The following is a 12,734-nucleotide window of genomic DNA, read 5'->3' on the forward strand; positions in this document are numbered from 1 at the left end:
CTAGGGATGCAGGGGATTGGGCTAGGGACACAGGGGCTTGGGCATGGACTAGGGACGCAGGGGCTAGAATTAAGGATGCAGGAGCTAGGACTAGGGATGCAGGGGCTAGGACTAGGGATGCAGGGGCTAGGACTAGGGACACAGGGCCTGGGGCTAAGAATAGGGACGCAGGGGCTATGGACGCTAGGGCTAGAGACGCTAGGGCTAAGACCAGGGACGCAGGGGCTAGGGCTAAGGATGCAGTGTCCGGGGACTCACTGTAGTTCGATGAGAGGGTGCTTGAGGCTGAACTGAAGAAGAAGAGGCTGACTTGCGGCCTCATCTGTGTTCACCTCCTCCGCACACTGCAGCTCAGGGAACAGCTCTTCCCCTACAGGACAAGAGAAGAACTATAATAAGCTGGGACTATCATTGAAAAATATTTTAGGCTAAGCCCCGACAAAACGTGCTTCAAATACGACTAAATCAGATGCAAAACAGATGTAAGATAGATGCAAACCAGGTCAAATCCAGGAGTCAATAAGGTCTACTCTAAACTAGGACCAAATAACTTAATCAGATCAATGCACACCCTTAACCAGAACAGAGAGTGGAGTAACAGGAGCAGGAGGAGTAACAGGAGCAGGAGGAGTAACAGGAGCAGGAGGAGTAACAGGAGCAATATATAAACATATCTATAAACCAGATGTAGCCCGGTATGGGTATTATTATTATTAGGCCCGAGCGCCACAAGCTGGCGAGAGGCGTATTAGGTCCGTAAGGCCGTGCGAAGCACGTCCCATGCATACTAGTTTGTAGTAGGAAAACTGAACATTATCATTGTAAACGGGCAAAAGTGCTTTACATGGTATTGTACAAAAATATGACTCTACTGGTGACTTTTGAAGGTAAAAAAAAACATGTGCTCAGAACACCAGGAGAAGCAGAGGTGCTCCTCAGGAAGATGCAAAACACAGAACTAAACAACATGAGAGATGGAGCCACCAGCGTGGGGCATGTGAGTTTGTGTTGTGGTCACATGGTGATACATTTCTGTTAATTTGAAGAGACTGATTTATTTGTTTTTAACATCAGACTTTATGCTCCATGGTGGCTGTCTGCTTTTGTACTAAATATATCTACTCATCGATGTGCCAAAATGTGGGGGATTGGATTTGTGGGAAATTGGAAAATACTTACAGAATGCATCGGGGGTGTGGTGAGTTAATGAGGTCAAATCAAGTCAGGAGTGCCTGGGGATAATTTTTTGGGGGGGCCTTCATTAGGATTGGACTTCCCTCCCTTTAAGACCTTTTTTGATCAAGTTTTAGGTTCGATGCCCGTTTCCAGCATGAACCCTTTTGTTTTCTTTTTTTACCCTTTCAGTTCTTTTGTGTTCCTATGGTTCTGGTGTATGTTTGTTTTCAAAAATCAATTCTAAAAGAAACGGGAAGCCAGTGAAGAGTAAAAAGAACCGGGGTAATGTGCTGACGTCTAGATGTGTTGGTTAGAAAACGCGCCGGAGCGTTTTGTACAAAAAATATAGGATTGATTGACGTATGGAGGGAGATGAACCCTAGGTCACGCCAGTACATCCATTTTTCTAATCTACAAACAATCTATTCCAGAATAGACTACATTTTAGTTTTTTTGTTCCCAGTAAAGGCAGATCTAAAATGACCATATCAGGCACAATTGACCTAAGTGATCATGCTCATATCTACATTTCTGTGGAATTGGAGAAAAGATGAAAAAACACACTGAGGAGGTTCAATGCCAGCCTGCTTACTGACACTTTGTTTAAGGAAAAAATGTCCAAGAACGTTAGGAGCTGAAATGACAATCAAAAGATTAAATAACAATAAATCTCCGGGGAGCGATGGGTTAACCTCAGGGTGCTATAAAGCTTTAAAAGACACACTTACTCCTTTCCTTTTGACAACTCTTAACTGGACACTTAAGAAAACTCAGACCCCTCCTAGTTGGAAAGAGGCCATCATATCCCTGATACCAAAAGAAGGGAAGGACCGATTGGACTGTGCCTCATCATATAGACCTATTTTCTATTCTGAATGTGGTCGTATATACACCTCAATTATGTCCAAAAGAATGGAACAAACTAAATCCACAAAGATCAGACAGGATTCATTACCATACGACAAACACAAGACAACATAAGATCCTGACACATTATAAATCATATACTAAAACAAGAAAACAAAGCCATAATAATTAGTTTGGATAATGAGAAGGCTTTTGATTCTGTTAGGTGGCCTTATTTATTTAAAGTGTTTTAAACAAATTTCAAATTAACGATTTAGTTGTAAAAAACATTGGGGCTCTTCACGATGGTCCAACATGAAGAATTAAAATCAATGGTCATCTGACAAATCCACTTACTCTGGAAAGGCAGGCAGGGCTGTGCCTGGTCTCCCCTCCTATTTGCTTTGTATTTGGAACCATTGGCCCATTTTATTAAGATAACATAAGATATTCCTTTATTGTCCACACATGGGGAAATGTCCTTGTTGCAATGCAGGTAGATACAGAGGAAAAGGACAGATAACTTATAGGAAGTTTAAAAAACACTCTTAATAGAAGAACTCTTATAAACAAAAACTCTTGTAAAAACACTCTTAATAGAAGAAAAATTAGACAATCAAAAACAGTTTGCGGTGATAGAATTGATGGGACTGATCACAAAATTGCCTGCTGTAGATCCGACCCAGAAATTTCCATACCCAACGTGATGAATTTTCAAGACGTTGGTCCAATGTCTGGATACAAATTAAATGTAGAAAAAACTTAAACTGAGATTCCTTGTTACTGACAACCCCCTCTGACCTTTAGAAATATTTAACCATTTAAATGGCAAACGGAATCTCTTAGATATTTAGGTGTTGTACTTCATAGAGATCTTATAACAATTCTAGAGAAGTATTATACTTGTCTTTTTACTACTATTAAAAAAAGACCCTGAAAAATGGAACCATATCCCCTACTTAAGTCTAAGTCAAAAGATTGCAACTCCATTCATCTATCTTCTTCCGCTTATCCGGGGCCAGGTCGTGGGGGCAGCAGTCTAAGCAGGGACTCCCAGACTTCCTCTCCACAGACACTTCCTCCAACTCCTTCGGTGGGATCCCGAGGCATTCCCAGGCCAGCCGAGAGACATAGTCCCTCCAGCGTGTCCTGGGTCTTCCACGGGGCCTCTTCCCGGTGGGACATGCCCAAAACACCTCCCCAGCAAGGCACCCAGGAGGCATCCGGAATAGATGCCCAAGCCACCTCAGCTGGCTCTTCTTGACGGGGAGGAGCAGCGGCTCTACTCCGAGCTCCTCCCGTGTGACTGAGTTTCTTACCCTATCTCGAAGGGAGCGCCCAGCCGGGTCGAGGAAACTCATTTTGAGTCACCCGACGGAGAGTATAGAGCTGGTCCAGTGTTCTACGACCAGGACGAAAAACACTCTGCTCCTCCTGAATCCGAGGTTCGACTATCAGTCGGATTCTCCTCAAGATCCTCAAAAGTATTCTTTCCACCATCCGACAACATCCCCAGTCGAGGTCAGCAGGTCTCCACCCGCACCGTAAATGGTGTTGGTGAAGCACTTCTTCCCCCTCCTGAGGTGCCAGACGGTTTGCAAGAATTTCTTTGGGGCCGACCGGTAGTCCTCCTCCATGGCCTCCCCAATTTCCTCCCAGCCCCGGATTTTTGCCTCTGCGACAGTACAAAATGCGGCCCGCTTGGCCTGCCGATACCTGTTAATGACCTCAGGAGTCCTACAAGCCAAAGTGACCTGATAGGCCTCCTTCTTCAGCCTGAAGACATACCTTACTTCCAGTGACCACCACCGAGTTTGGGGGTTGCCGCCACAACAGGCACCTTGCGACCAGAGCTCCGAGCAGCCGCATTGACAATGGAGGTCGAGAACATGGTCCACTCGGACTCAATGTCCCCAGCCTCCCCCGGGATATGGGAGAAGCTCTCCCGGAGGTGTGAGTTGAAGACCCTACTGACAGAGGGCTCTGCAAGACGTTCCTAACAGACCCTCAGAATGCACTTGGGTCTGCCAAGTCTGTCTGGCTTCCTCCTCCGCCAGCGGATCCAACTCTGGCCAACAACTGGTGATTGGTTGACACTTGGATGGACCCTTGTGCTTGAACATGGTGTTCGTTATGGACAATCCGTGACTAGCAGGTCAAATAACTGAACACCGCTTGGGTTCAGATCGGGGAAGCCGTTCTTCCCGATAACCCATCTCCAGGTGTCACTTTCATTGCCCACATGGGCGTTGAAATCCCCCAGTAGAACAACGGAGTCCCCAGTTGGTGCACTATCCAGTACCCCTCCCAAGGACTCCAAGAAGGCCGGGTACTCTGCACTGCTGTTCGGCCCGTAGGCCGACACAACAGTGAGAGACCTGTCCCCAACCCGAAGGCGTAGGGAAGACGCGACCCTCTCGTTCACAACTCCAACACACTTTCATTAATTTATGTTTAGTTTTTATTATTCAACCAAAATTTCAGTACTTTTAATAGATATTTGTCACAGTAGAATGAATAGAAAATAAATCAAATCTAGAAATGTTATCATCAAGTTACAAATATTTTTAGAATGACAAAGATAAAATATTTTGTCAACACTTGAGTGGTATCAGAAGTATCTATTGTATCAACAGTATCCATTGTCACCGGTTCTGTTCATTGTTTTTGTGGACAGAAGTTCCAGGCGTTCCTCACTCTTGTTCACGAGTGAGGGGCTTGACAGGCAGATCGGTGCAGCATCTGCAGTGATGCGGTTGCTGAATTGTACAGTTGTGGTGAGCTGAGTCGAAAGACAAAGCTCTCGATTTACCGGTCAATTTACGTACCCCCAGATTTCTAACTTGATTTGTAGGTTTTAGAGCGAGACTCTGGAGGTGACCACTAACACTTTCTTTTTGTTTCTGTGGGCCAAGAACAATTATTTCAGTCTTGTCTGAGTTCAGCTGGAGAAAGTTGTTTTGCATCCACACACTGATCTGTTGGATGCAGTGAGAGTGAATCCACTGGTCCATAGTCACCTGCCATCAGTGAGACATAGATCTGAGTGGCGTCTGCATAATTGTGATAGGACACATTTTCACTGCGTATCAACTGACCTAACGGCAGCATGTAGAGGTTGAACAGAAGGGGACCCAGGACTGACCCCTGGGGCACGCCACAGGCCAGGGTTATGTGGTCTGAGACACAGCTACCAATTCCAACAAAGTACTTCCTGTCTTCCAGATAGGACTTTAACCAATTTAGGGCAGTGCCAGTGATGCCCACCCAGTCCTCTAGTCTCTGTAAGAGGATCCTATGATCGACAGTGTCAAAAGCAGCACTCAGATCTAACAGAATTAAGACTGAGGCTTTGCCCGTGTCAGTGTTCAGGCGGATGTAATTTGTCACCTTGACAAGAGCAGTCTCAGTGCTGTGATGAGGTCTAAAACCTGACTGAAAAACATCCAATGAGTTGTTTATTAAGAGGAAATCTGTGAGCTGTTTGTAAACAACCTTTTCAAGGACTTTGCCCCAAAAGGGCAGATTAGAGATGGGCCGGTAATTACTCAGTACTGCGGCATCAAGACTGCTCTAGGCTTTATGACCGCAGTTTTCAAAGACTTTGGGAATGTTCCAGATTGAAGCAGCATGTTAACTATGTGAGTGATGGTGCTAATAAACTGTTCAGCACAGACTTTAGAAATCTGGTGGGTACCACATCGAGGCAGCATGTAGATGAACTCAGACTGGTAATGACCTCCTGGACAGTTTTGTCAGTTACTGGTGCAAAGTGAGTTAGCTCTAAGTGTCTAGGTGGTTTTAGGGTAATTTTTTGCATTGTGGAATTTATAGCATTTTTGATGCCCTGAACTTTGTCATTAAAGAATAATGCAAACTCATTACACTTGGATGTGGAAATTAGTTCTAACGGCAGCTGAGCTGGGGGGTTTGTTAATCTGTTTACTGTGGCAAACAGGACACGCGAGTTGTTACTGCAGCTTCCAATAATTCCAGAAAAATATCTTTCCCTAGTTCTACATAAAATGAGGTTGTACATGTTCAGCTTCTCTTTGTAAATCTCTTTTTGAACCTGGAGCTTTGACTTGCGCCATTTCCGTTCGGCCCGGCGGCACTCCCTTTTCTGTGCCCTGACCAGATCATCATTTCTCCATGGCGCCTTTTGCTTATTTTTAACCATTTTAGCCTTCATAGGGGCAATGGTGTCTAGAACATTCAAAACACTAGATGTAACAGAGTTCAACAAATCATTTACATTAGAACATGAGACATTTTCAAAGTTTATCAGTTCCATAAACAGTGCACCTGTGCCATCATTTATGTGTCTCCTTTGAACAACTGCAGGACCAGCCGGTGGTTTGGGAAAAACAGACAGGTCAAAGAAGACACAGAAATGATCAGACAGAGCAGCATCGACCACATTGACATTTGAAATATTTACCCCCTTTGTAATTATGAGATCTAGAGTATGCCCTCTGCGGTGGGGTGGGGCCTTTCGCATGCTGAGTGAGACTGAAGGTTTCAAGGACAGCATCAAGCTCTTTAGCATTTCTGTCATAAATATTATCAACATGCACATTGAAATCACCTGTAATGACCAAACCATCAAAGTCTGTACATACGACTGAAAGCATCTCAGTAAAATCATCAATACAACTTGGGCAGTGCTGGGGAGAGAGAATGGTTGGAGACTGTTTTAGCTCCATTTTAAAGGAGACATACTCAAATGATGAAAATACCCCAAAAAAACAACCTGCGAGTAATTATTTCATCTGTAAAGATGGCACAGACTCCACCCCCTTTTTCGTTTTCTCGTGTTTCAGATTCAAACTTAAAGTTGGGTGGAGCAGATTCTATCAGAACTACATTTCCTGTGTTTTTGTCAAGTCATGTTTCTGTTAAAAACATAAGATCAAGATTATAAGAAGAAATACAATTATTAATTAAGAGTGATTTGTTACATAAGGATCTGACATTTAGCACAGCAAGTTTCAGACTAGTTTCAGTGTGACTTTCAGTGGTACTGGGCTTGACTCGCATTTTGTTTCCCCATCTGTATGATGTGACTACAGAAATGGCACTAGGAGGGGCTATTTTTACATAGGGCCCCGGGTTGGTTTGATTTTTAATATGGCAATAAGTCCCGGCAACGCTGAGACCCAGTGTATCCTATCTATGGGAGATACCACGTGAAAGGCAAGGTGGGATGGGTGGTGGGGCTTTTGTAGCCGGGGAGAGTTTGGGACCAGGTGAAGGACGAGGGAGAATGGATGGTGGGGCTTTTGTTGGTGTCGGCTTGTGCGAGGAAGAGTTGATAAGTATTGACATAACCCTTGATGTTGCTATATTGGGCGTGAGTGGAGCCATCTTAAGGCCTGATTTGATCAGACATTCAAAATGGCTGGGAAGGCCCATGGGTGAGGGTGGAGATGGGAAGGAGAGTGAGTAATCTGTAGTGGGAGTAGATGTTGCAGGGGGAACCCAGGGCTGGTCTGAAGGCAGGGGCGATGACAGGGATGTTGTCGAGCCAGTCACAGATGGGTCCAAGGCCTTTGAAGATTGCTGTGGTGTTGTTGCTGATGAGTCCTTCGCTGGAGGCGGTGGAGGGGAATGTGGAGCAGTTAGAGCTGAGTCTTTTTTCTGGTGGTGATGGAGCGGCTGCTGATGAATCCTTTGGTGGAGGCTGTGGTGGTGGTGCTGTTGATGTTGAAATATTGGCTCGGTCTCTGGCTGATGGAGCAGGAATTCTTCTCTCATTCCTCTCTTCTCTAACTATCTGCGTGGAGCAGGTTCTCTGTCAGCACCCTCACTCCACCTCTGCAGAGGTGGGGGCCATTTCTCTTAAACAGGTCCTCTCGTTTCCAGAATAGATAGAAATTCTCAATGTAACGCAGTCCTCTAGGGGCACACTCTTTGGACAGCCATGTGTTCAGCTGAAGCAGCCGGCTAAACTTGTTTATCTTCCTGTCGATGTTTGGAAAAGGTCCACTTACGAATGTTTTGATTTCCACTTTATCAGGCACGTCGAATAACTTAAAGATGTCTCTTTTCAAAGCATCAGTCTGTTCTCGTTGTATATCCACTGCACCCACATGCACAATCAGCTGTTTAACTCCTCGATGTTTAGCCAAAACATTTGGAAGTCACTCAGTGTGGCGCGTGGGAAACAGTGTGTGTTGATCTTTTCATGCGCCACGTGACTTATCGCACCAACTCTGTGACCTTGACGCCTCCTTCTGTCTGCTGGATTTTGGCCACGTCATCTTTTAATTTTTTCCTTCGTTCATTGAATTCAGTCTCTGAAAGTGGTAAAAATCTGTTTGTAAGCTGTATTTTAGGTGACTTTTCGTTATCTTTGTATAGTTTTGACTTTGGCCCAAGTTTGTTCCAAGATATAGCCTGGTCTTTCTGGTTTTTAGACAGTTTTGGAAACGACACAGAGTCACTACTGTTTAGGTTGAAAGTAGCAGTTTTTCTTGTAAAAAATGTGGACTTCTTACCACCGGACACAGGAATGGTATCGTGAAGACCTTTTTCAGATTCCAAAACAGATATATGTGTTTTCAGCTCATTAATTTCTTGTTGATATTTCCGACAGCGTTCACAGTCTTTTTCCCTTATTTTCCCGGACATGTCGCTGGCATCAGATATGTCGTTAAAACTGTACAAATGTTCTTAAAATCCTTGGTTTACTAGAAAAAGTCATAAGCAAAAATGTTTGGAGGACAAAAACTGATTCAAAAGCAAAATAAATAGGGAAAGCAGCAATAGCAAGCGGAGCGAGCAAGAAAGCGTGTGCACTCTTCGGAACCAGGAAGTACAGCTATACAGTATTAGCTGTACAAGTATCAGCAAACACAGAAGTAGTTGTTTTGATAGTAGCAGTACCTGTAGTATCATTAGTTGGTGTGCGTATCCATCGTCGGTGCTGCAGTTGTTGGAGCCAGTAGAACTTGAGCTTGTCGCTCTGAGCCTGGAACACATGTAACAACTTTTTAATGTAAAAAAAAGATTCAGTTACATCATCTGGACACTTTTTTAGAAAAACAAGACGTTTCGACTCTCATCCAAGATTCATTATCAATCTGCGCCCTCAGATACTTAACCTACTCTGAGTAAGCCCCACCCACTGGATGGAACCTCCTGGTTTGCATTAATAATTAATGAGAATGTTCAGGGCATTAACAATTCTATAAATTCAACAATGCAAAAAATAACCCTAAAACCACCTAGACACTTAGCACTAACCCACTTTACACCTGTAACTGACAAAACTGTCCAGGAGATCATCTACATGCTGCCTCGATGTGTTACCCACCAGATTTCTAAAGTCTGTGCTGAACAGTTTGTTAGCACCACTCACTCACATAGTTAAAATGCTGCTTCAATCTGGAACATTCCCAATGTCTTTGAAAACTGCAGTCATAAAGCCTAGAGCAGTCTTGATGCCACAGTACTGAGTAATTACCGGCCCATCTCTAATCTGCCATTTTGATGCAAAATCCTTGAAAAGGTTGTTTACCAACAGCTCAAAGATTTCCTCTTAATAAACAACTCATTTTACATTTTTTAGTCAGGTTTTAGACCTCATCACAGCACTCTTGTCAAGGGGACAAATGACATCCGCCTGAACACGGACACGGGCAAAGCCTAAGTCTTAATTCTGTTAGGGCTGAGTGCTGCTTTTGACACTGTCGATAATGAGATCCTCTTACAGAGACTAGAGGACTGGGTGGGCATCCCTGGCATTGCCCTAAATTGGTAAAGGTCCTATCTGGAAGACAGGAAGTACTTTGTTGAAATTGGTAACTGTGTATCAGACCACATGCTCCTGTGGGGTGCCCCAAGGGTCAATCCTGGGACCCCTTCTGTTAAACCTCTACATGCTGCCGTTAGGTCAGTTGATAAGAAGCGAAAAAGTGTCCTATCACAATTATGCAGACGCCACTCAGATCTATGTTTCACTGTCGGCAGGTGAATATGGACCAGTGGATTCACTCTGTCAATGCATCCAACAGATCAGTGTGTGGATGCAAAACAACTTTCTCCAGCTGAACTCAGACAAGACTAAAATCATTGTATTTGGCCGACAAAAACAAAGAGAAAGTGTTAGCGGTCACCTCCAGTGTCTCGCTATAAAACCTACAAACCAAGTTTGAAATCTGGGGGTAATAATGGACTCAGACTTGAACTTTAACAGCCATGTCAAATCAATAACATCAGCAACTTTATACCATCTAAAAAATATTGCCAACATAAAAAATATAAAGTCCAAACCATATTTGGAGAGACTTTTCCATGCGTTTGTCTTCAGTAGACTAGACTACTGTAACGGCCTGCTCACTGGCCTCTCCAAACAAGCTGTAAATCAGCTGCAGTACATCCAGAACGCTGCTGCTCGAGTGACTAGAACCAGGAAGTAGGATCACATTAGTCCTGTTCTCAGGTCTCTGCACTGGCTTCAGGCTCAGAGAATAGACTTTAAAGAAGCTTTAAAGCAGCTTTGGTTGTGTACAATTCTCCATGGCCTAGCACCAAAGTACATCTCGGACATGTTAGTGCCATATGAACCATCTTGGACTCTGAGAACCGGCCCCCTGCTGGTGCCAGAGTCAGGACTAAACATGGGGAATCTGGGTTTCAGTCTTTCTGAAGATGTGAGACAGGTTCAACTCTAGAAATTTTAATATCTAAGCTAAAAACAGTTTTGTTTAGCTGTGCATATGAATTAAATTATTTGATTTGCACTTATTACTTATGTCTTAAACTGATTTTACTTAAACAATTTGATGGATAGCCTGAAAATATCACCTTTAATTTTTTTTAAATAAATGTCTTTCTTTAGAGAAAATCTTACAATACAATTTTAAAACTACTATTTGGATGCAGTTACAATTGAACATTTAAATAATTCTGCTGGACACGCCCATTGTGCCGGTGTACAAGCGCAGCCGCATAGCAGAGCAGGTGCCTGGGGAGAGGGTCAGAATACATGCTGGTCAGATGTCAGTCGGCACTAAGGCCACTGCAAAGTCCAGAAAGAGCCTGGCCCACCGTTTTAACACTTTAGTCGAGTTTTGTCTGGGACCATTAGTTTAGTGAAAGCTAAATCTAGGGAGGGACAGACGAGACTGGCTCCACAAGCGTTGACGAGATAGTCGTTGTAAAAGATACATACGCTCAGCACAGACGTGTGCAGAGGCAGATAGCGCGTTGACGTGTAGGGGCGGTCAAACATGGGAAAGAATCAATCTAAAAGCGATGTGCCCATCCCGTAGACTCCTGTCACTATGGCAATGTCAAATAAATATAGGAAAGAGTGTCTGGAGTGTCTGCCAGTGTGGGCCAATAGATTTGTTTTTTCCATCTGGTGGATCACTAAGCACGGACAAAATGTATGATTCATGTCTGCGAAATTGTTGAATTGAATGAATAGAAATGAAGGTTGTGTGATTTCTATCATGTCTTTGTGATTTCAATGCATTTTTTCCCTGTTGTGTGAAGCACTTTGAATTGCCTTGTGTACGAATTGTGCTCTACAAATAAACATGCCTTGCCTATGGAGAGAGGCAACACTTGAGCCTTAGTTTGAATTGTTAAAAACTAAAAACAGGCTCCCTGTTTAATTGTAAAATAACATTGCAACAGCAGCACAATAGCCTGTGTCATTCAGTCCAAACTGCCTGGTCAGGTTGGTGCCCTTCGGAGCACTTGATGCCCTCAATGGGAGTAGTGGCACTAGCTGGAACAAGTAATGGCAACACATTGATGCCATCAATAAGAGCTGGAATGATCAGACCGTTGCGGTGAAGAAGGAGCTGAGTCGAAAGGCAAAGCTCTCAATTTACCGGTCGGTCTACATTCCTACCCTCACCTATGGTCATGAGCTTTGGGTAATGACCGAAAGAACAAGATCGCGGATACAAGCGGTCGAAATGAGTTTCCTCCGCCGGGTGGCTGGGCGCTCCCTTAGAGATAAGGTGAGGAGCTCGGCCACACGGGGGGAGCTCGGAGTAGAGCCGCTGCTCCTCCACGTCGAGAGGAGCCAGCTGAGGTGGCTCGGGCATCTGTTCCGGATGCCTCCTGGGCGCCTCCCTCGGGAGGTGTTTCAGGCATGTCCCACCGGGAAGAGGCCCTGGGGAAGACCCAGGACACGCTGGAGAGACTATGTCTCTCAGCTGGCCTGGAAACGCCTCGGGATCCCCCCGGAAGAGTTGGAGGAAGTGTCTGGGGAGAAGGAAGTCTGGGAGTCCCTGCTCAGACTGCTGCCCCCGCGACCCGGCCCCGGATAAAGCGGCAGAAAATGGATGGAGGGATCGATGGCTTTTAGGTTGTTGTTTTCTCCCGTTTTTTTCCCATTTTCAAAAAGATATTTTATAAAACACAACAAATAACAGAACGCAGCCAGAGGAAGATGAAATAAATCTATTGATTTGTGTCCTAAGCCCAAATGCATTGTTCCAAACTCAAATGGAATGGCAATGTCAAAAATAGTCTGCAGCTCTTTATGATTTTGGGCCAATATTTCTGAGCAACAGGGCAGTCTCAAAACACATGGAAATGATTTGCTAATAACATAGATGAGCTGCTTGTGCTGCAGGCCGAGTTAGTGGCACTGCGTAAGGAGGTCAAGAATATGAAAAGTAATATTCTGGAATTGGAGTGATATGAAGTAGGGCTACCGGAGGGAGAAGAAGGTAAAGATACTTAAC

The 12,734-nt window shown here is 44.3% G+C and overlaps 1 protein-coding gene across 1 annotated transcript in view; it reads right to left on the reverse strand.

Annotated features, from left to right (window-relative positions):
* LOC140372504 (TBC1 domain family member 2A-like) overlaps positions 1-12,734 on the reverse strand; it is a 54,620-nt gene that overhangs the window by 37,462 nt on the left and 4,424 nt on the right. Inside the window, exons 3-4 of the mRNA XM_072459615.1 lie at positions 8,911-8,995; positions 259-370 (exon numbers count right to left, since the gene is read on the reverse strand). Of these exons, the coding sequence (XP_072315716.1) occupies positions 259-370; positions 8,911-8,995 (197 nt within the window). The remainder of the gene's footprint in view (positions 1-258; positions 371-8,910; positions 8,996-12,734) is intronic.

Source organism: Eucyclogobius newberryi, unplaced genomic scaffold (assembly GCF_026437365.1).
Source record: "Eucyclogobius newberryi isolate DKJ021-1_F unplaced genomic scaffold, fEucNew1.0.hap1 SCAF_24, whole genome shotgun sequence".
Taxonomy (NCBI): Eukaryota; Metazoa; Chordata; class Actinopteri; order Gobiiformes; family Gobiidae; genus Eucyclogobius; species Eucyclogobius newberryi.